The sequence below is a fragment of the Eulemur rufifrons genome, chromosome 19 (genome assembly GCF_041146395.1).
Source record: "Eulemur rufifrons isolate Redbay chromosome 19, OSU_ERuf_1, whole genome shotgun sequence".
Lineage (NCBI taxonomy): Eukaryota > Metazoa > Chordata > Mammalia > Primates > Lemuridae > Eulemur > Eulemur rufifrons.
The window spans coordinates 41,232,175-41,255,479 of record NC_091001.1 but is presented as its reverse complement, the minus strand read 5'-3'; the positions used below and the strand labels follow the sequence as shown (position 1 = coordinate 41,255,479).

The 23,305-nt window shown below is 37.3% G+C and overlaps 1 protein-coding gene across 1 annotated transcript in view; it reads right to left on the bottom strand.

Annotated features, from left to right (window-relative positions):
- Positions 1–23,305, bottom strand: part of AFF3 (ALF transcription elongation factor 3) — a 545,753-nt gene that overhangs the window by 140,215 nt on the left and 382,233 nt on the right. The window contains exon 12 of the mRNA XM_069493856.1: positions 12,626–12,677. Coding sequence (XP_069349957.1) covers positions 12,626–12,677 — 52 coding nt within the window. The remainder of the gene's footprint in view (positions 1–12,625; positions 12,678–23,305) is intronic.

Sequence of the window (23,305 nt, the reverse complement as noted above, 5' to 3'; positions counted from 1 at the left end):
CTGAGGGGCAGGGAGCTGTATAAACTAGTCACATCCTGGCAGAGAGAGGGCCTGAGTAGGAACCGACTCACTGGTTGCAAATTTTTGGACAAGCTCTTTCAGCCTTAGTGTCCTCATTCCTCATCTGTAAAACAAGGGAAGAACCACCAGCCTTTCCAAGTGATTGGGAGGACTGGTAAGATGATTTATACAAAGTGACTAGGCCTGGGCTAGAAATTCAGCAGGGCCTGGGACACGTTATCGCCTTCGCCTTCCTCATTCCTTCAGCACAAAGCATCTCATTAGCTGGTCAGTAACTTATATTGTGTTTTGTGAACAGTGGCTGATGAAAGTGAATTTGTGTGGTTGTGACCTGCATTTGTTCTAAAAATATGAAGAACAGAAAATGTCAGAGTAATGGTAGGTAATGTCTGCAACACTTTTGCTTCAGGACACACTCTCACAGGATATGATGCAAAATGTGCTTCTGTCTGGGTTATATTCCAAAAGCTGCAGATGAGTACAGACCCGAAAGCTTTGAAAGCAGGTACTCAAAGAGATATTTACATACTCATGTTCATAGCACCATTATTCACAATAGCCAAAGGCAGAAGCAACCCAAGAGTCCATCATGGATGGATAAATGGATAAACAAAATGTGGTCTATCCATACAATGGAATATTACCCAGCCTTAAAAAGGAAGGAAATTCTGACACATGCTACAACATGGATGAACCTTGAAGACATTACACTATGTGAAGAAAGCCAGACACAAAAGGACAAAGGCTGTATGATACCACTTACATGAGGTAGCTAGACTAGTCAAATTTAAAGAGACAGAAAGGAATGGTGGTTACCAGAAACTGGGAACAGTGAGGAGTGGGGAGTTAATGTTTAATGGATGCAGAGTTTGAGTTTGGGAAGATGAAAAAATCCTGGAGATAGATGGTGGTGATAGTAGCACAATATGTCAATGTGCTTCATGCCACTGAACTGTACTGTTAAAAACAGCTACGATGGTAAATTTTATGTTGCGTGTATTTTGCCACAATTAAAATTTTAAAAAATTAAATTACCAAAAAAAAAATTTTGAGGAAACTTGACTTGGATAATCCCTGAGGAGAGGTACGTTTGGATAAAACCCAGGCAGAGAAGAAAGAGAAAGTGAGCACCTCTCGGCAACCACACAGGGGACAGGGGAACAGACTTTCTAATTTTGCTGGAAAACTTTCTTTAATGACCTCCGGGACCACAGACCTTTCAGTCTGATGTAAGAACACAGAAGATAAGGTCTGCAGTCTTGTTCTGTGATGGCATCATTTCCAGGTGACATTCTTGCGTTTTAGTGTTTTAATCTGAGAGTAAAATGAATACGACAGCAACGCCTAATCTCCCTCCTCACCATCTCTTCCCCTTTGGAAGCAAGGCTGCCCAGCCTGAAGCCGACTCCTTGGTGCCTGAAGATTGGCCAAAGCCTTCCTTATCCACTGGGTGAGGCACGCCCCTCTGCAGGCCCACAGTCTGGTTTGTGCATCTGCACAAAGAGAGACTCTAAGAAACCCTAAGGGGCCCTTCCTAGTTCATTTTTTATTCTTTGTGTCTAATAGCTGGAGAAACAGGATCTGGCCGACTTTCTCTAGGCAAAGGCTAAATGTTTGGTTTCTCATTTTCTTAGCCGACGGGATCCTGGCAAATCACTTAAACAGATACAGAAAGGAGGTCTCTGGGGACAGACACCTCATAGACTAAAAGATCAGCCACAGTTCATCATTTTTGACACATATTGCTGTAGCCAAAATAAATATCAGGAAGGTTTTAAGTTTCTCTGGGAAAAAAAAACCAAAACATCTTTTGGTAACAATTCTCAAATTGACTTTGATCTCTCAACTTCCAGACCCTATTATGTGATCGGTTTGTGTAACCTTCTTATTAAATGCACATGCATAAATGATAGATTTCTATACATGTCCAGCACACAATTGTTCCTCTGTATTTTTTTCTCCACATTTAACATTTTCTATGATAGTGTTACAATGAGCTAAATGAGGAATTTTTAATGAATACTTTTCATCGATATGGACAGGTTGTACCTTTCATCTTTATAAATGACTCACAGAGTTGTACATTATACATCTGGAAAAGATCTTTGGGCACCATCTAGACCTGCTCTGTCCCACGAGTCAGTGATGTCCATGTCTTTCAAGATGTTCAAAGTAGACGTCAGTGGTGGAGAGAAATTCTTTCACCTCCTTCAGGCCATGCATCCTTCACTCTGGAGGGAGGCAAAGCTGTGCATTCCTTGCCGATGGCCCTGTCTTGTCAAGGGTTGGAGGAGGGCTTGCTCTGGTTGACATCTCTGGAGTAGACTGACCGCCCTGTCTTTCTTCTCCACAGACCCAGCTTCACTGGAAGACCTTTCAAAACTTTCTAATAATTTTTGTTTTTAGCATCCTTAACTCTAAGTTTTCCACATTTTTTTTTATAAGAAGAGATTAAGATTCTAATAAGACTCTGATCAGTACCAACTGCAGATACAAGGCTGTTTTCTACGTTTTACAAGTCATAAATACTGTTATAATAGCAGTAACAATGAAATCAATGGATGCCTTCTAGGTAATGGGCATTTTCTATATATTAATTCCAACTATTGTATTAACTTTTGAAGAAGGAACATTTCATGAGTCACTCTAATTCTATCCGAGCTTATAATAATTTCCATTACTGTGTAATATAAACACATGGATGGACCCTTTTCCTTCTACCTCATTTTATTTTTTTCTTCTAGAGAGTTTAACACTTTGTGTTTAATCCTATTGCTTTAATTTATAAAGATCATTTTAAATCTTCATTTATTCTTTAAGGCTAGAGTTAATTTGTTCAATTGAGGGCCATCTACAAATGTAGAAGGATATGCCCTGGGAGTTTTTCTGCAAGCCTCATGATTGACCTTTGACTCAGAGTGGATTTTTCAGTGGTGGCCAAACCTGGATTAAGCAAGCACTGTGATTGTGCCAAATTGTGGCCTTCACAGAATTTTGGAAATCTTTATTCGCTTATTCCTAGAATTTTTCTATTACAGATGACAATTTAGTTGGCCTATCCTCCTCTTCAGGCATTACCTTGATCACTCTGTCTTCCTGGGATAGTTACTGTCTGCAGAGAAACCACATAAGAGCTCTGTGGTAGCAGCAGAACGAGACAGTGGTTAAGAACTTGGCTTCCAGGATCTGAATCTTGGGTTCGGATCCTGGCTTTGCCACTCTAAGCTATCTAAATGTAGGGACATTAGTTAGTCTCTTTTGGCTTGTAAAATGGGAGTATTACTGGATTACTTAAGGTCCACAGAGGATAAAACATGTCAAGTGCCAAGAGTTGTACCTTGTCAAGGTAAGTGCTCAAAACAGGTTAACTGTTATTATCATTAGGTAGAAAAGCTGTCACATAAATATTTTTATCCTTTCTCTATTTATTTTTTATTTTCAGTTGAGGTAAAATTTATATACAGTGAAATGTACAGATTTAAGTGTAAAATTCAGTGAATTTTGATAAATATATACATCCTTGTTACATAGCTCAAATTAAGATACATAACCTTCCATCAAGTCACTCCAAAGTACGTGTTGGGTATATGTATTGCAAATATTTTCCCCTAGTTTGTGGCTTGCCTTTTCATTTTGATGAGATATTTTTAATCCTGATGAAGTTCAATTCATTAGAACTTTATATTGCATGGTTTTGTGGCCTCTGTAAGAAATCGTTGCCTATTCCCAGGTTGTTAAGATATTGTCCTATGTTTTTCTCTAGAAGCTCTGTTGTTTTAACTTTTATATTGCTGAACCATCTCAACTGCATGTGGTGTGAGATTCATTTTGTTTAATTCATCGTTCTGGCACCATTTGTTGAAAAGACTTTGCTTTCCTGACTGAATGGCTTTGGTGCCTTTGAGGAAAAGCAATTGACCAGATGTGCATGGGTCTCTCCTTGACTCTTGTTTTGTTCCATTGATTTATTTGTCTGTACTTATACTAATGCCTCACTATCTTAAATTACCTTAGTTTTATGGTAAGAATTGAAATCAGGTAATGTACGGTCTCCATCCTTGTTCCTTAAGATTGTTTTGGCTATGTAGGTCCTTTGTTTTTCTATAAATTTTAGAATCAACCTGTAAGACCATTTTCTACAAAAATGTCCTGCTGACCTTTTGATCAAGACTGTGTTGAATCCATAGATCAGTATGAAAAAAAACTGAGTTATTAACACTATCAAGTCTTCCAATTCATGAACATCTCTCTATTTAGTTAGGTCTTAAGTTTCTCTCATCAATGTTTTGTGTTAATAGTTTTCATTTGTACAGGTCTTATATGTCTTTTGCTAAATTTATTAAGTATTTTATGTCATTGTAAATAGAATTGCTTTTTTAAATACTATTTTGCAATTACTCATTGTTAATAAATAGGAACACAATAGATTTTTGGATATTGATGTTTATAATTTACTTACTGATTCTAGTGGTTATTTAGGAGTAGTCCTTAGGTTCTTAGGACTTTCTCTGTAAACAATCATTCTTTTCAATCTTTATGTCTCTTATTTCCTTTCCTTGCCTTATTGTACTAACAAGAATCTCCAATAGAATGTTGAATAGCAATGATAAGAGCAGACATGATTGCTATATTCCTGATCTTAGGAGGAAAGTGTTTGGAGTTTCAACATTGAATATGATGTTAGCAAGGTTGTGTTTTTTTTTTTTGTTTTTTTTTTTTGTAGAAGCCCATTATCACATTAAGTAAATTTCGTTCTATTTTTTTTTTCTTTTAAAATCATGAATGGGTGGTGCGTTTTGCCAAATGCTTTCTCTGCATCTATTTAGATGACCATATGGTTTTTCTCCTTCATTCTATTAGTATGGGGATTACATTAATTGATTTTCTAATGTTAAATCAACCATGTGATAAATCCTACTTAGTCATAATGAATTACATCCTTTTCACATATCACTAGATTAGATATGCTAATATTATGTTAAGAACTTTTACATCAATGTTTATACAAACATGGGATACTGGGTTTACGTCAGGCTTGGTATCAGAATTACACTGGCCTTACACAATGAATTGAGTAGCTCTTTCCTTTTGCTGTTTTCTGAGAGTTTATGTAAGACTTAGTTTACTCATTGGTGTTCCATTGATGTAAACATTTGTTATTTAAAGTTTTGATATAATTTACCAGTGAAACCTATCTGGTCCTGAAAGAATTCTCTTTGCAGAAGAGGTCTGATTATGAATTCAATTTATTTAATAGCAATAGGGTCATTCAGATTTTCCATTCATTTTGTGGTAATTGTGATAAATTCTATTTTTCAAGGAAATTGACTATTTTCTCTGAGTTGTCAAATTAATTGGCAGACAGTGGTTCATAACATCCACTTATCATTGTTTAAATATCTATAGGATATATGATGATGTCCCCTCTTTCACTGTTGATATTGGTAATTTGTGTTTTTTCCTTGAACAGTCTTGCCAGTGTTTTAATTTTATCAAATGTTGATTTTATTAATTTTCTCTTTTGTTTGTTAATCTCTGTTCCTATCTTTATTGTGTACTTCCTCCTAATTATCTTGAGTTTAATTTATTCTTCTTTTTCTAGCTTCTTAAGGTAGACACATCATTTACTAATGTTAAACTTTGTACTTTTCTAATATAAGCATGTAAAGCTATAAATTTCCTTTTGTGGTGATTATCGTTTTAGTGAATCCTACAAATTTTCATAAATTATACTTTCATTTTCATTCAGTCAAAATTACTTTCCAATTACTTGTGATTTATTCTTTAACTCAAAGACTATTTAGAAATGTTATTTAATTTCCAATATTAGGGATTTTCTAGATATTTTATGCTGTTGACTTTTAATGTAATTATAATCATAGAACATACTCTGTAAAATTTTCATTCTACAAAATTTACTGACACTCCTTTTATACTGTTCACAAAAAAGTATACCTTTGTGAATACTTCATGTGCATTTGAAAGATTCTTTATTTTGTACTCGTTGGGTATAGTGTTCTATAAATGTCAATTAGGTCAAAGTGGTTGACAAAGTTGTTCAAATATTTTATATACTTCCTAATATTTTGTTTAATTTTTCTATTAATTGCTGAAGAAAGAGGTGTTAAAATCTCTAATTATAACTGTAGTCTTATCAGTTTTTGTTTCATGTATTTTGAAGGTCTGTTAGTAAACATATACATATTTATGATTATTATGTCTTCCTAATTAAACGGATATTTTTAGCATTATAAAATGTCCCTTTTTATCTCTTGTAATATTCTTTGCCTTGAAGTCTATTTGGTAGCATCAATACCATCACACCAGCATTCTTATGCTTTTTTACACAGTTTATCTTTTCCATCTTCTGGCCTCAACCTATTTGTGTTGTTATATTTAAGGAGTGTATCTTTTATACAATATAGGTGGTCTTGATTTTATAGCTAGTCTGATAATATTTTCCTTTCAATAGGAATTTTCAGTCCACGCTATGGTTTGGATATGGTTTGTTTGTTTCCACCCAATCTCATGTTGAGATTTGATCCCTGACACGGTGGTAGTGGGAGGTGGGGCCTAGTGCGAGATGTTTTGTTCATGGGGGTGGACCCCTCATGAATAGATTAATGCCCTCCCTGGAGGGCAGGTGAGCTCTCCCTCCTGTGAGAATGGATTAGTTCTAGAGGGGATGGATTACTTCCTGTTAGAGTAGGTTGTTATAAATCCAAGATGTCCCTCAAATTTCCCTCTTCCAACATGCCCGCTGCCCTTTTGACCTTCACTGCCATGTTCTAATGCAGCACAAAAGCCCTTACTAGAAGCCAAGCAGATGCTGGCACCATGCTTCTGGTATAGACTGAAGAACCAGAGCTAAATAAACCTCTTTTTTTAATAAACTACCCAGTCTCAGGCATTCTGTGATAACAATACTAAACAGACTCTGACAATCCATTTACATTTAATGCAATTATTAATATGGCTAGGTTCAGGTTTACTGTTTTTCTATTTGTTTTCTATTGATACCTCCTGTTTTGCATCTTTGTTCTTTCTTTCCTCCCATCTTTTGTGTTAATCTAATTTTTTTGGTATTTGATTTTATAATAATTCCTCCGATGACTTTTCAGTTCTGCTGCTTTTTGGTATTTGTTTTTAGTGGTTCCTCTGGGCATTACACTATGCACCCTTACCTTATCACCAATATACTTAGATTTAATACTGTACCACTTCACAGAAAATGTAAAAACCTTGCATCTGTGTAATTCTATCTGCCCTCCCTTATCCCTTGTGCTATTTTTGTCTTATATTTACATCTGCATATATCCCAAGTTCCACAAAACAATCTTTTATTACTTACATTAGCAATTTTTCACATTTACCCATACAGTTATTATTTCCTGTAAATATTTTCTTCTTGTAGTTCTGAGCTTCCATCTGATCTTACTACCCTTCAGCCTGAAAAACTTCCTTTGTCAATTTATTGTAGTGAAGGCCTACATGAATTCTCTCAGATTTTATATACTCAAAACTGTCTTTATTTTACTGTCAGTTTTGAAGGATATTTTTGCTCATTTGGAATTCTGGCTTGACAGTTCTTTATTTTTCTCTTTTTGCCTTTTAGCACTTAAAAGATGTTTTTGCATTGTATTGTAGCCTCTGTGTTTATTTTTTTATTTTTTTTTTTTTGTTGAGACAGAGTCTCACTTTGTTGCCCAGGCTAGGGTGAGTGCCGTGGCGTCAGCTTAGCTCACAGCAACCTCAGACTCCTCGGCTTAAGCGATCCTACTGCCTCAGCCTCCCGAGTAGCTGGGACTACAGGCATGCGCCACTATGCCCGGCTAATTTTTTCTATATAGATTTTTAGTTGTTCATATAATGTCTTTCTATTTTTTTTTAGTAGAGACGGGGTCTCGCTCTTGCTCAGGCTGGTCTCGAACTCCTGACCTCGAGCGATCCACCCGCCTCGGCCTCCCAGAGTGCTAGGATTACAGGCGTGAGCCACCGCGCCCGGCCGTAGCCTCTGTGTTTATGATGGGAATTCTTTAGTTAATTGTATCCTTGTTCCCCTGTATATGTCATTTTTCTCTGGCTGCCTTCAAGATTTTCTCTTTATCTTTAGTTTTCCCACAATGTCCCAAGGTGTGGTTTTATTTGTATTTATCCTGCTTAGGGTTTGCTGAGCCTCTTAGATCTATAAGTTAGTGTTTTCACCCAGTTTGGGAAGTTTTCAGCTATTATTTCTTCAAATTTTGGGGTGGTGGTGGTTTTTCTTTCTCCTCTCCTCTCCTCTGGTACTCTAATGCATGTGTATTAGACTTCTTGATCTTATCCCATAATTCACCAAGATGTCATTCATTGTTTTTTAATCCTTATTCTCTCTGTCCTTCACGTTGAATAATTCTTACTAAGTTTACTGATTCTTTATTTTGTCATTTCCACTTTTCATTTAACACCATCCAGTGAATTTTTTATTTAAAATATTATACTTTTCAGTTCCAGAATTTTCATACTGTTCTTCTTAATAGTTTCCATTTCCCAGCTGAGATTTCCCTTCTTTGCAGTCATGATGACCATGTTTTTCTTTATATCCTTGGACATACTATAATAGTTGCTTTAAAAATCTTCTCTAAAAATTCCAATATCTAGGTAACCTTAGGGGTCTGTTATAGTGGCTACATTTTCTCTTGACTACGGATCACATTTTCCTATTCACATATCCCTTAATTTTTAATTAGATATGAACACTGTGGAGGATATTTTATAGAAATTATAGACTCTGTTTTTTTCCTTTAAACAGTATTGATTTTTTTGTTCTATCAGGGAACGAAATTTTTAGCTGATTTAGCTTGAACTTATGGATGCTTTGTGTTACACTTTGTTAGGGAGGATCTGTGTTGGTTTTGCTCTTTGTTTTAGTGTGACTCCTTTACTCTGAAAGCACAGCCTCTCTGATATTTCCACAGAAAACCTGAGGTGTTCAACAAGCCCCTCTCACTTAGGTGGGATTCAAACTCCAAACTCTATAGGCAGTTACCCATAGGTAGTAGGCAGCAGTTGAAATCTCTGCTCAGCCTTTTCAGCTTCCTAGTTATTCTTTTCCACTGGGCTCATTGGCATCTTCCCCACAGATACGCAGTTTAGTGGTTATGCAAAGATGGATGTGAATTTACATACATAACCAGGGGCTCTCTTCTCTATGGCTCCCTCCTTTCTGGGATTTATTCCCTTCATTCCCAGCCACTCTGGCAGCCCTGAACTTCATCCTTAGCCACCTCAGGCCATTACACTTGTGGCTTTCTCATTGAGTTCCAGTTGTTCTTCGTGGACTGGGTGTGTCTTCAGGGGAGAAGCTGTATAAATGCAGTTCTGACCCAGTCCAGTGCTCTTTCAAGGATCAAATTTCCTACATTCTCTGCCTTCTTGTAGTCAGAATACAAATAGTTGTTTTTCAGATATTTTGTACAGAGTTTATAATAGCTATCTGCAGGACAGTCAGCCCAACATAAACTCTTCCATCATTAACATGAACTTAACTGCAACTCTGTCACAGATATTTTATGTTTTCATATGTATGTACGTGTCAAGATTAAATTCTTTCTTTCATCTTCCTGAATATTCATAGGATCATTAAATAATACACCCTGAAGGGATCCTCAGGTGTTGTCCAGACGACTCCTTCCTACCAGGCAATGACTGTCTAAAAGCAATCATAATTCATCTCCTGTTTATAAAGGAAGTCAGGGGGGAATGATGCTTCTTTAGGAAATAAGTTCTTCTGTCTGGAGACTCCCAACTTCATACTGCAATTTAAGCCCATATAATGGCTTTAAACAACTCAGCGTCATAGAGTTATACAGACAGAGGGATGTATAGGCACTGCTGAAGCGAGGTCTGTCCCACCGTGCCATGAATATGAAAGAGGTCCCTTTCCCAGTGACTGTGTTTGTTATCTCCAGTTTTCTTTACTCCGCTTCACCTCTTTACCTCCCGAGGAGCCCATAATTTTTCATCTACTTCACTTTGGCTCTTTCTCCTTGTTCCGTTTCCTGAAATCTGTATATCCCTGGTTCTGTTTACCTGGCTTCTGAATCATTCTGATCGCCTCTGACCTTTAATGTTATGGGCTGAACTGTTTCCCCCCCAAATTCATATATTGAATTACTAACCTCCAACACCTTAGAAGGTGACCTTATTTGGAGACAGAGTCTTTACAGAGGTAATCAAGCCAAAATGAGGTCATTAGGGTGGGGCCTAACACCAGATGGCTGCCTCCCTCTGAAAAGGGACATAGAGACAAATACGCACAGAGAGAAGATGAGGTGACGACACGTAGGGAGAAGACGACCATCTGCAAGCCAAGGAGGGAGGCCTGGGACACATCCTTCCCCCACAGCTCTCAGAAGGAACCAACCCAGCCAACACCTTGATCTGGGACTTCCAGAGAAAATAAATTGTGAGAAAATAAATTTCTGTGCTTACACTAGCTAGTTTATGGTACTTTGTCTTGGAAACCCTACTAAACCACATTTACCACTTAAAAAATAATCCAATCCCAGTTTTCCTACTTGATTCTGACTCATGGCTTTGTTTTGTCTCTTGAGACCCACACCCCTTGGTATGGAAAATGTACAAAAATTAGAAGGCTTATGTCTTAATTTGTCACTGAAGCTGAATGACCTTTCTGATCCTTAGATTCCTTATCTGTAACATGGGGATGTTGTCCCTGCCCTACCTACCTAAAAACGCTCAAATGAGGCACTGCACATAAGAATGTAAAATGCTACACAAATCTAAGGCATCCAGAGTCTCACTCTCTATTCACAACATGCAGCACCTCGTGCCTGATTATAACAGAACCACTGTGAGAGGTTTCTGAGAGGTTTCAAGTTCAGAATGCTCCACTTCTAAGAGAGACGCTTGCAATCTATTATTTCTAGTTTAAGAGGCAGGATGGGAGGCAGATGACAAAGGAACTGCTTTGCTCAGAGAGACAGGAATGTGGGGTGGTGCTCTGAGCTTCCACTATTCTTACATCTCCAGAGGATTTAAAGGTAATTCCTCAGACAGCTTATGTATTTTTATACATGTTACAAGAAATAAGGAACTGAGTAATGGAAACCAATTCTTTTAGGAAATGGACTCTTTAGAAATACATAAGGAAAGGGGAACTTTAATGGCACATCAAACTGCCTTAACAAATTAATGCCTACGGAATGAGATTTTAAAATACGTAAAATTAAATGCAGGATGCTAGCAACTTTCCAACATATTTTGTTTTTTCCCTTAGTGTTTAAAATAATTTTTGTTGTTGAGAATTTGAAAAATTGTTATTTCTACAATAATTAACATTTTTTAATAAAATAACCTATAAGAAATATAACTGACTACTAAATAGCTTACATGCTAGTTGCATCAATTCTTACGCAGTCTCAAAGGTAACTCAAAAGAACAGAATTTTTCAATGATTCTACCCTTTCAGTTCTCTATAATGCCTCCAGATGGCATTAAAACCCTTTTCCCATTATATTTTGCAGCACACACAAAAAATTAAAAATCAGTAATATTTTAACCATTTAAGACCAGTCATATTCATTATATAATCAGAAACCATGACAACTGAACTATTTAGAATTTTTAGGTTAATATATTAAGATAGACAAACATATAATTATATCTCTTATGAAATATATAGCTATCCTGTTCAGCCAAAGGAATTTTCTAGACTGAGAAACAGATCTTGGACAAAATAAGATACTCATTATTATACCACACACTGCGATTTCTAATCAATAGCACTTCAAAAGTGCTTAGTAGTAAGAGTACTATCCACACACAGATAAATTCACAAACCCTGTCTTATAATAAGCAGACACATCTCACTCCTCAGATGTGATAAAAATAAAGCTTTTAAAGGAACAAACCTGTTACTGATTCCCATGGAGCCAAAATAAAGTCATTTGTTAGCTCATAAATTATTATATTTAAACGCTGCTATATCATGTGGCATCAAATTAATCATTAAACACTTATTTGAGAATATTGAGAGGACAAAGACAAAACAGTGTGAGAAACATATTAAGTACCTTTCCTTATCTTTTTAAAACTGCTTGTTAATTTAAAAACAATCAACATACTCTTGAGATTCCAGAGATATCTATAATTGTATTTTTCACATAATTTGGAGGTGAGGTTGCAGATGGCACACTTCTGAAATGACGGTGTATTCGCTGGGGTGTGGGACAGAATATCGCCTAGTAAGTGCGAAGAAAAGTTCTGCAATTCTTAAGACAGTGCTGAAAGTCTCCAGCCAAATTCTAAAGGGCTTACCTCCTTTCTCCCCTCCAGTATACATCCTTAAATCTCATTACATTTCTACTTTATAAAGACGAGCATTTGCATTTTTCAAGATTCCTCTTACTATGCTAAAGCAACAAAAAACCCTCAAAATGCATCTGCACTCAAAGCATTTAAAAAGACATTATCATGAGAAAAGAGAACCATGGGCTTCCTTCCATTATTGTTATTACTATTACAAGATACTTGTACTATCTCATTTTATAAGGTATATTAAAGAGCAGTCACCTCTGATAGAAATATGAAAGGGACTTACGATGTATTCGATGTGCCATTGTCTGGACTCTCTGGCTCCGCATCACCTTTCTCTTAAAAAGGAAGCAGAAAAAAATACCGATGTGTGAATCTTACAGTCTTTAAGATTTAAGAGAGATTAAATATATTTCCATGCTCCTATTCACAATCTTTCAAAATGTGTAGCAGGAGGCTTTTAAAGTATCTTTTATTATCTGAGAACCAGATTTGCAAAATAATTTCTTCTCTGCAATACAATTGCCCAGACACAGATCTGTGAGTAGGTACTAAGGAGCTATTTGCAAACAACCAGAGGCTTGGAGTGGAGACATTGCCAGAAGATGAATATCTTACAGATGGAACGTGCTTCCTTCTACTTCACTTTACAGAAAATGTAAGGAAATAAACCTTTCAATATCCAAGGCACTTTGAACTTTGATCCCTTCTGCTAACACAAGCCAAACCAGGCCAGGCTGAATCAGAACTTGGAGGAGAGAATTTTACAAAATGCTGAGGTTGCACCATAGTTCACAAGATCCCGCCCAAATTATACCCCATGGAATGCCCTGGCGGCAGTTTCTGGGGCCCCCAAGTTAAAGCAGAGTTCAGATGTAAACCAGAAATCCTTCCTGAACACCTGAAAGGCTAGTTAAAGAAATGTTGCTGTGGGCTGTGGTCATTGAGGATTTAACAAGTTTTAGTTAGGGGAGCCTGGAACCAGTTCACTTCTTGCAGTTTTAAAGGGCAAATTCCTCTTGCAATAGGCATAATGTAATTCCTAATCCTCTAGCCAATCGCTGGTTTGCACTATGCTTCCTCATTTTGTAAGGAGCTTCTCTGTGTTTCCTTGAGGCTTGGGGATGGAAGGAGAAGGGTCACTCGTGACTGAGAGTGAGCGCTAGCTGTGGCTGCTGATGGTGTACAGCGCTGACAAACCCCAGAGAAGGTTGTGAGCTGCGGGAAATGGGCCTGATGGGGGCAATCTGCTTTGCTGCGCTCTTTCCAGTCAGGCCTAGACATCTCTGGAACCCCTTGGCTTAGTGTACCAAGCCCCTTTCGTCAGCTTGTGGTCACCTAGTCTCAGGAATGACTCCCTCGGTTACACAATGAACACATCCCAAAGATACTGTCCAAACTGAGCGCAGAAGCTAACTTCACATTTGCATCTCTTTTTCTTATAAGAATAAACAGTTGTGAGAAAAAGAAGACACAGTTATTTACAGTTCATGCATCTATCTCAGACACAACTCTGTGCTGTGTGTCTGCACACTGCCAGAACCACCACAGGGGACAGCTACTTTGTCAAAAAACCAAACAGATTAGGGGAAAAACAAAAAAAAAGCCACAAAATCTATCTTAACTGCCTTAATAACAAACACTGCCTCGAAAGGGCCCCGGTACATACAGAACCATGTGAAATAAAGGCAAAGGCAGCCAATTAATACGCCTGCTCACTCTTTTACATGATATTTTGCCTTCCAGGCCAGGTCTGCGATGTACTCGCTTAGGAGACAAACAAGGCCCGGTCAACTGGCTTCGCTGCTGGAAAGTAATTTAGTACTTTCCAGAATCATTTTTCCACGGAGCAACTACACTTCCTGCCATAATCCCAAAATAGAGAGTTATAACACCTGTATTATGTAAGTCAAAACTAAGTAGAAGTTTAATTTTTCTCAAATATATCGATCCTCTTTTTTCTCCTCTAATTTGGTAAAACTGGTTCCCTTCCCCGGTCTACAGCCTCCAGTAGTCACCAGGTCCCATCATACTCAAGCATGTAAAACAGCAGGCCCCGCAGCAGCAGGCAACAGTCAACATTTTGAAACGATTTATGTCAGAAAACAGGAAATCGAAAATATAAACGAAGACTTCGTTTGGATGTTTGAATAAACATGTTTTACCTTGACCAACAATGCAGCCTGGGTCATGGGCTGGCTTAAGCACGGGGACAAAGCTGCAGCCGATTATCTCTGCTCTTAGCAGCATTTATGTTGTGGCAACAGGGAAAACAGAATCGGGTCTGGCAGATAGGAGGGACACAGTGGGGCCAAGCAGGACACTGGTGAACAGCCCGAGAGTGAGCCTGCTCAGCAACTTCAGTGCTGATAATGAATTAACCTTTCTGGGGAAGTAAGCTCAGGATTAAGACGGGGATTAAAACTATTATTGTCCTTCAGAAAGAATAAAACACAAAATTCCCTCCAACATCTTAACATTTTAGGTGATGCAATGTCTGAAGTTAACTTGAAATGTTTAAGTACGTAAGCCATTGGGAATCCCAGTCGCTTTATCAGGACCCCAGGGAGAATGATGAATGTGAGCGGGAACATTCTCAGCAAGGGATTTCTTTAGTTGGGTGCTCAGGAGATGTCTCCCTGCACCCCCCCCAAGGGGACTGTCTGGGGTCATCCTGCTTATGTCAGCTGTATTCATGACGGATACCACATGAGTCTCTCTGGGAGGGAACTTGCATTGACCATTAATAAGCTGGACCTAAGAGATTGGCTGGGGTGCAGTATGGTCTTATTGCATGTAGAAATACAATTACAGAGAGGAAAAGGGAAAAAAATAAGCCACCAGAAGAAGTATATGTATGTGTGTGTATGTGCAAAGGTATATGTATATATGTAAATACATGTGTATGTAATGTGTATTGTACATGTATGTTCAATTTGACATTCCATATTCATCTGCCTGTGCCTTCCACAGTGCCTAACATACACTAGGTGCTCAATATATGCCTGCTATTCTGATGATCTGTCACTAATACAGAATCCCTTTCTGGAGTGGGAAAAGAGGTTTAAGGTCCTCTCACCACTGAGATGGCGTATACAGTGTGAGGTATGAAACAGCTGTCAGCTCCAACAGGCCACTTTAAAAAATTACAATAGTTACCTTTTTAATTCAATAATGTTCTGAGCACTTATATCTTGGGTACTCTGGTAAGTATAAAGATAATAATACGTAATTCATGCCCTTTAAATACTTAAATTGACTGCACTGCTGGAGTCAACAGCATTAGGATATGGACTAAAGAAGTCTTTTTTTGTTTTTTAAAGGGAATCAAAACAAACTTGCATCACACTGAATTCTGCTGCAGAGGAAAGTTTTGCCATACTGCAATTTCTCTATGTAATTACATTAAAAGTAATCCTTGTTCTTGGTAAAAAAAAACTTGAAGAGAAAAGGAAATGACTTTGCCTGCTTTTGTTTTTAATTCAGTTAGGCCTTCAATCATTACTGTAGGTAATATATTTAATACTTAGGTTTTTCTTTCTAGATGTATCAACTTTAGACAGTGCCTAATGATTTCTCATATGAAAGAGACAAGGTATTTAATAGACTTTCACCATCACTTCCCCTTCCTTTACAATTTTTATTAGCTCTGTTACTGCTTTTAATGCCTCTAGTGGGTATTTGTAACTTTGAATATATCTAAATCTTCTATTTCTCGATTAATCAACTTCTGACAGTATCTGTCCTTTTACACTACGTGAAGTGAGGAAACTCACCCATTTACCTCTCCTCCCACCTTTACCCCCTCACACACGGACATACACACCTTTGTACAGTTACACCTGTCCTTTTACATTGCCAAAATTTAAAATAGTTATATTCTGTAATTATTGAGTCATCTTCATTAATATTAATTTAGTTAATAATTTAATTTTTGGACTTACCTACAGGTCAATTAGAAAAATTATAAACAAATAATGAAAATTTACAATATTGCAACATATAAATGTTAGTCACTAAAGAACATAGTATCCTGAGTGGATGCGTACAGAAGAAAACATCACTAAAGAGAAGTAAGTGCAGATGTTCCTGGCTGTCATGTCAAATGGATTCTCATTCTTACATTCCATCATACCACAGCTTAGTTTGTCTCAAGTAAAGGCTATGTTTTTCCTAAAAAATTGTTAAACAGGGCATGCTTTTAGTGTACATAAAGATATATATTTATATGAAAATGTATATAGAGAGTTTTAAAACATTAAAGTGAATTAACTGTGAAAACTCCTTCCAGGCCAGGAATGAATCATTGCCAAAAAATAACCCAGAATGTCCCTGACTGTCTCCCCAGCTTGCATCCTCTTTCAGCCCTTGCCACCAGTTCCTAGGAATTGGGAATTCTGTGTTAATTATTCTCTTTTCTGGAGAGTTTTTACCATCCATGTATGCATTAATAAATAAACTATTCTTTGGTAGTTCTTGTTTTTAAACTTTGATGGAGTCATACTGTAGGTATTCTTCTGGGATTCACTTCTGTCACCCAGTGTTATGGTTTTTAAACTCAGCCATCATGATGCGCGTAGCTTTGGTTCGTTTGTCTTCACTGCTGTGCAAAATCTCACTGCATAAATATACCATGAGTTTCTTATTTGTTCTACTCCTGATGGGCATTTAGATTGTTCCATTATGAACAATGCAACTGCAAACATTCATGAACATCCTTCCTCCTGTACACGTTAGGAGTTCTGGACCTTAGGGCTTACCTGTGTTCAACTTTACCAGGGAATCCTAAACCTGTATCCAAATTAACATCCTCTCTGGTAGTGTATGAGCCCTTCTCCTGATCTGCATCCACACTAACACTTGATATGGTCAAACTTTTAACATTTTTTCTAATCTAATAATGTAGAGTGAAATTCATTGTGGTGTTTGCATTTCTCTGAGTACTAATGAGGTAGATACTTTGTATTTGCTCTTCTGTGTCATTTCTCAAAAAAACATTTTTAGTATTATTTCTTTTTCTTATTCATAGAAGCATTTTATCATCTCAATACAAATCATATATATACATATACATATATATATATCTTATAACTTTTTCCAGTGTTAGCTTTTTAATTTTTTCTGGTATCTCTGGATAACTATTAATATAAGTTCTTAATTTAAATATACGTGAATTTATGTATATTTTTATCAGATACTTTTTGTTTTATTTAAGAAAAACATCAGAAAGATGCTCTATATTGTCTTCTAAAAGTATATGGTTTTACTACTCTTTTAAAAATACTTGGATTGGGTTTTATATATGGTGTGGGGTAGGAGTTAATTTCATAGATAACCAATTTTTCTGGCAGTATGAGAAGCCCATTGTTTCCCTGTTGATCTACATTATCATCTCTGCCACGAGTACAGTTTTCATATATCTGTGGATCTGTTTCTGGGTCCTTTGTCCTCCTTCAGAGCTCAATTTTTCTATTACTGTCTTCACTACTTAACTTCAATACATATTTTTCATCTTGGTAAGGCAAGGCCCCAACCTTGTTCTTCTTCAGGGTGACTTAGCATTCTTACCCCTTTTTCTATCATGTAAAGTTGAGTAACAGACCATTAATTTCACATACACAAAAGTTAGAAATTTGATTGGAGCTATACTGGATCTAGAGATCAACTTGGAGAGAACGTGTATCTTTACAATATTGCATCTTCTAATCCATGTTTGTGGTGTTATGCATCTCCATTTATTCAGGTCTTTTTAATATCTTTCAATATTAATGTTAATTTTCTCCATTGAGGTCTTAACACATCTTTTGTCAGGCTTATTGCTTCGCAAGTTATATTTTTGATAGTAATGTTAAAAGTGTTTTTTTTTAACCATATTTTTCAGTTGTTAGTGTAGGGAAATGCAATTGATTGTGTATACAGCAACCTTGATAAATTTTCTTATTAATCCTAATAATTCAGTATATTCTTTTCAGTTTTATATACAGACAATTTGAAAAAATTAGTTTTGTTTTCTCCTTTCTAACATACATTTTCTTTTTCTTCACTTACTGCCTTGACCAAGAATTTCCAGTATAATGTTGGATAAAAGTAGAACCATGTCTTGTTCCTAATAGTGAAATGCTATAAATGTTTCAACATTGAATAGGATGCTTGCTGGGGTTTTTTTGCAGGTAGTGTTATTGTGTTAATGAACTTGCCTTCTATTCCAAATTTGCTAAGAATTTTTCCTTTAAATCATGTATAGTGAATTTTATCAAATGCTTTTTCTGAATTTATTGAAAAAAACATCTTTTTCCTTTAATATTTTAATATAATGAATTTCAATAGTATTCTATAATAAAAGGAAACCAATTTTGAGCTCCTGGGATAAACAGTTGCCTAATTATTAATTAATTTTAAAATGTATTTTCATTTTGCTGGATTGAATTTACTATTTTGCTTAGGATTTTTACATTTATGATCATGAATGAAATTGGTCTCCTGTAATTTCTTTTTCTTGTACTGTTCTTGTCAAGTTTTGATATCAAGATTATGCTGTCTTGATAGAATGAGTTGGGAACTGACTCTTTTTCTAATTCTCCAAAAGAAGGTGTAAGTTAGGAATTACTACTTCCTGTGAGTTTGGCAGAATTCCTGGTAAAAATGTCTAGCCCTAAAATTTTGTGTGTGGAATGATATTTTAAAAATTTCTGAGCCAATTTTTAAAATGGTTATAGGATTATTCAGGTTATATTTATATATAAATTTCATATAAAACATCTATATATAAACAACCTGAATAATCATTTCAATCATATTTTATTTAATCTTCAAAAAAGCTTGGCATAATTTTGCTCATGCTATATTATTTTCTTGATCTGCATCATCTGTAGTTTGTTTCATATTTCGTTTCTAATATTGTTTATTTGTGTCTTCTCTGTTTTTGTCTTGATCAACCTCTCTAAGTAGTCTGTCAACTTTATTACACCTTCAAAGAACAAACTTTTGGCTTCATTGACATTTAAGATTTTTTCTTTGTTTGCTGTTTTATTAATTTCTGCTCTTGTCTTTTTTGGTAAATGTCTTTTCTATTTGCTTTTGGTTTATTTTCTCTTCTTCATCTAACCTCTTAAGGTAGATGCTTAGTTCATTACTTTTTTCTTTTCTAGGATGAGCATTGAAGGCTACAACTTTACCTCCAGTTTGGTTACATCCTTCAGTTTTAATAGGTTTTTTTCTTTCTTTATTTTTTTAGAGACAAGGCTTGCCCTGTTGCCCAGGCTGGCTGAGTGCAGTGGTGTCATCAAGATCACTGCAGCCTCAAGTCCTGGGCTCAAGTGATCCTCTCACCTCAGCCTCCTGAGTAGCTGGGACTACAGGTGTGCCACGACACCCAGCTATTATTAGGTATATTTATTACCTGTCAGTCCCAAATAAGTGATTCTTAATTTCTAAACATATGTGCTTTCACTACTAATTACCTTTTTGTTATCAATTTCTAATTCAGTCATCTTGTGGTCAGAGACCATGGTCAGTATAATACTGATCCTCTGAAATTTGTTGAAACTTGCTTTATTGTCCAGTACACTGTCAATTTTCATAAATTTCTCCTGTATGCTTGAGAATAATGTATATTCTGTGGCTGTTGGATGATGTGCTCTAGCTAATTGTGTCGTTTAAATCTTATATATCCTTACTAATATTTTGTTCATACTATGTAACAATTATTAATTTATGTTTACATCTCCCATTAAAGTAATAGATTTCTCCTTGTAATTTGGTTATTTTTACTTTTGAAATTTTGGATATATGTTATCTGGCATTTACATGTTTAAAATTCTTTTGTTTGTATAGTATGTTGTATTTTCCTTGTGTAGTGATCCTTTTTAACCCTAGTAATGGTTGGTGCTTAATGTTTATTTTTCTCCCATCAAAATAAATACACCAGATTTCTTTTCATCAGTATTTGCCTGGTATATATTTTCCTATCCTTTTTGTCTTTCAAATTTTCTGAATTCCATTTCTGACATTTCGACAGTTTCCTTTCGGTTGTGTTCCATTGCTGTAGATCCACTGTGATCCCTTGGAGGTACCGAACTAGCTTTTTTTTTCATGTTGCTAGAATTCTTTTGTTGGTGTCTTCTCATCCGAAACCTATTTTCTCAGCTCAGGGCAGAGAGGTTTGCAGCACAAGTGTTCTCCTTTGCTGGGAACTCTCCTACTTAATGAGTAGGAGAGATCCCTGGATGGAACTGTTGTGACCTACGCTGGAGGAATAACCCTGCAGGGGAGGGACAGATGAACTGACTGCCTGTAATGCAGCTGATCTGTGTTGTCCTGTTCCCGTTTGTCACAGTTCAAGCTGGTGCTGGATGACTTTCATGCAGAGTGGTGGGGTGCTCCCCAGGCTGCTTCTGGAAGCTTGGGTTGGGAGCTAGGCAAGTCCTTCTCCACGGAGGCTGGCGTTGTGGGAGATTACTCTGCTTGGGTCTCCCCATGGTGGTGACAGTAGCAGCTTGGCAAGGCTATCTAGGCAATGGCTGTGGGTATCAGGGCTGTAGGCATTTGTTCCAACTGGATCCAGGTGTGATGGTGGCTCGAGGTTAGTGGGTCCCTGGCAGAGTGCTGGACCATGGGAGTGGTTTCTACCAGGCAGCCAGTGGGAGTGGCAGGGGTGGGGCCATGGGTTCTGGTGGTAGTGCAGGAGCCTCAAGGGTGAGTCCGCAGGGCCTGGTGGTGGTGCTGGAGCCTTGTGGGCAGAGCCGCAGGGCCTGGTGGCAGCTTGGGGGTCATAGGAGCACGGGGCTGAGGGTCTGGGCCACTGGGCAGCCAGGAATCTCCCCCTGCCCAGGTCTCATACAGGCATTTGCTGCAGGGCTTCTCAGGCAGTGTCTGTGGCACCCGTTCAGCTCAGATCCCCTGTGGGGAGGAGGGGTGCTTGGCTCTCAGTCATGGGGCATGCGAGGGCATCTGCTCTCCCTGCTCCCTCCCTGGCCCAGCCAGGGCGATGCAGAGATGGCTACAGAAAAGCCACGCCCTGTGAAGACCTGGCGCTCTGGACCTGAGAGCTTGGAATGGCCTCAGTTGCAGTAACTCCAGAACAGGAGCCACTGGGTCCCTGCTGCACCGCTCTCCAGTGCAATGTTGCTGCACAGACTCCAGGCAGCTCCCTGGTCAGTCTGGAGATCTGCGGTGGTGGTGGGAGCCCACTGACAGCTGGGCCACAGTGCCTGCACGGGGGAGCATGGAGCCCGAGGGCTCTCTCCTCTCTGTCTTTCCCCACACCTCTATGCCTCCCCTAGGTACCTTCCAATCTTGTTGAGTGGGATGGCCCTGTCATCCTCTCTTTCACTCTGAATGTCTCCTGTTGCTTCTCCGATGATTCACAATGCTCTTTCTGAGAAGGCCATCGTAGGTGGGCATCTACTTGCAATTTTCATCCTCCCCTTGAGAGCGGTGTGTGTGGGCTGCTTCTAGCTTGCCATCTTGCCCCTCCCTCAACATTTTCTGAATATTTATTTTTTCAACGTGTCATTGTAAATAGCATAGAGTTGGTGTTTTATCTTTAATCCGTATGGATATTTGTCGTTAAATCATAGCATCTAATCCATTTGTTTAAATTAGTGATATAATTTATGCTATCATATTTTCCCATACACTTTGTTTCATTTTCTATTCTTCCTTTGGATTAGTTAATACTTTCGCATTCTATTTTTTTTTTATTTCAGCTCATTATAGGGGTACAAAAGTTCAGGTTATATATAGTGCCCATGCCCCCCTGTCCCCCCGAATCTGAGCAAGCACCACACGTACTCACCAGCAAACTGGTTTCCCTGATCATCACCTAAGTGCACATTTGGGAATAACGCATTCTATTTTTAACTTGGTTTCTAAGATGTTTTCCACATTTGGTTTGTAGGCTAAATACCCTTTTTTCTATACTTTGGCAGTTATCCTAAAAATTGCAAATACTTAATTTATCAAAGTCCAAAGTCAGTATTTTTATCATTTTCCCAGATAATTACAGAAATTCAGATGATTTTAATTCGAAATTCTCCTCTCCTTATTTTATGCTATTGTTTTTATGTATTCCAGTCATACTTTTATTTTGATTACCTCATAAGATATTAATATTATTGTTCCATGCAATCAATATTATTCAAATTTCTCTCATATTTACTTTTACTGCTATTCAATCCTCTTGCACCTCACATTTCTACTGAACAAGGTACATCTTTTAGAGTTCTTTTTTGTGAAGATCTACTCGTGGAAAACTTTCCCAGTTTTTGTTTGTCTGAAAGTGTACTTATTCTTAACATTTTTTTTTTTTGCAAGATACACAATTCTAAGTTGAGAACTATTTTCTCTCAACTAAGTGAAGTGACAATTTCACTGTTTGCTGGCCCCCACTGCTGCCGTTGTGAAGTCAGCTGGAAGTCTGTTGCTTTTTTGAAAATATTAAAGGGTATTTTAAGTTTTTTTTTTCTCCTTTATGTGTTTTGCAGTTTAACTACAGTGTGTCTAGTGTGGACTTTTTGTTCATTTATCCTGCTTAGCGGTTGTTGGGTTTCTTGACTGTGGGTGAGTGTCTTTCAATTCTGGCAAATTGTCAGCCACTGTCTCCGTTAGTACTGCCTCTTCCCCCATCCCTTTCTGGAATTCCAGTTAGATGTATGTTAGACTTTCCCACTTTATCCCTCATATTTCTTAATTTCCATTTCTGTCTCTCTAGACTGCATTCTAGATAATTTCTTAAATTCAACTTTCTGATTAATTCTTTCTTGGGTATATGTAATGTGCTATTAAACCTGCTCATGGAAATTTAAATTTCTATTATTATTTTTTCATTTCTAGAAGTTCTGTTTAGCACTTCTTCAAATCTTCTTGCTCTTTACCACATTTCCAATCCTCTTTTTTATTTCCAGAGATTAAAGTAAGGATTCTTGTTTTATATTCTTTTTTTGTGTTTGTTTTTGAGACGGAGTCT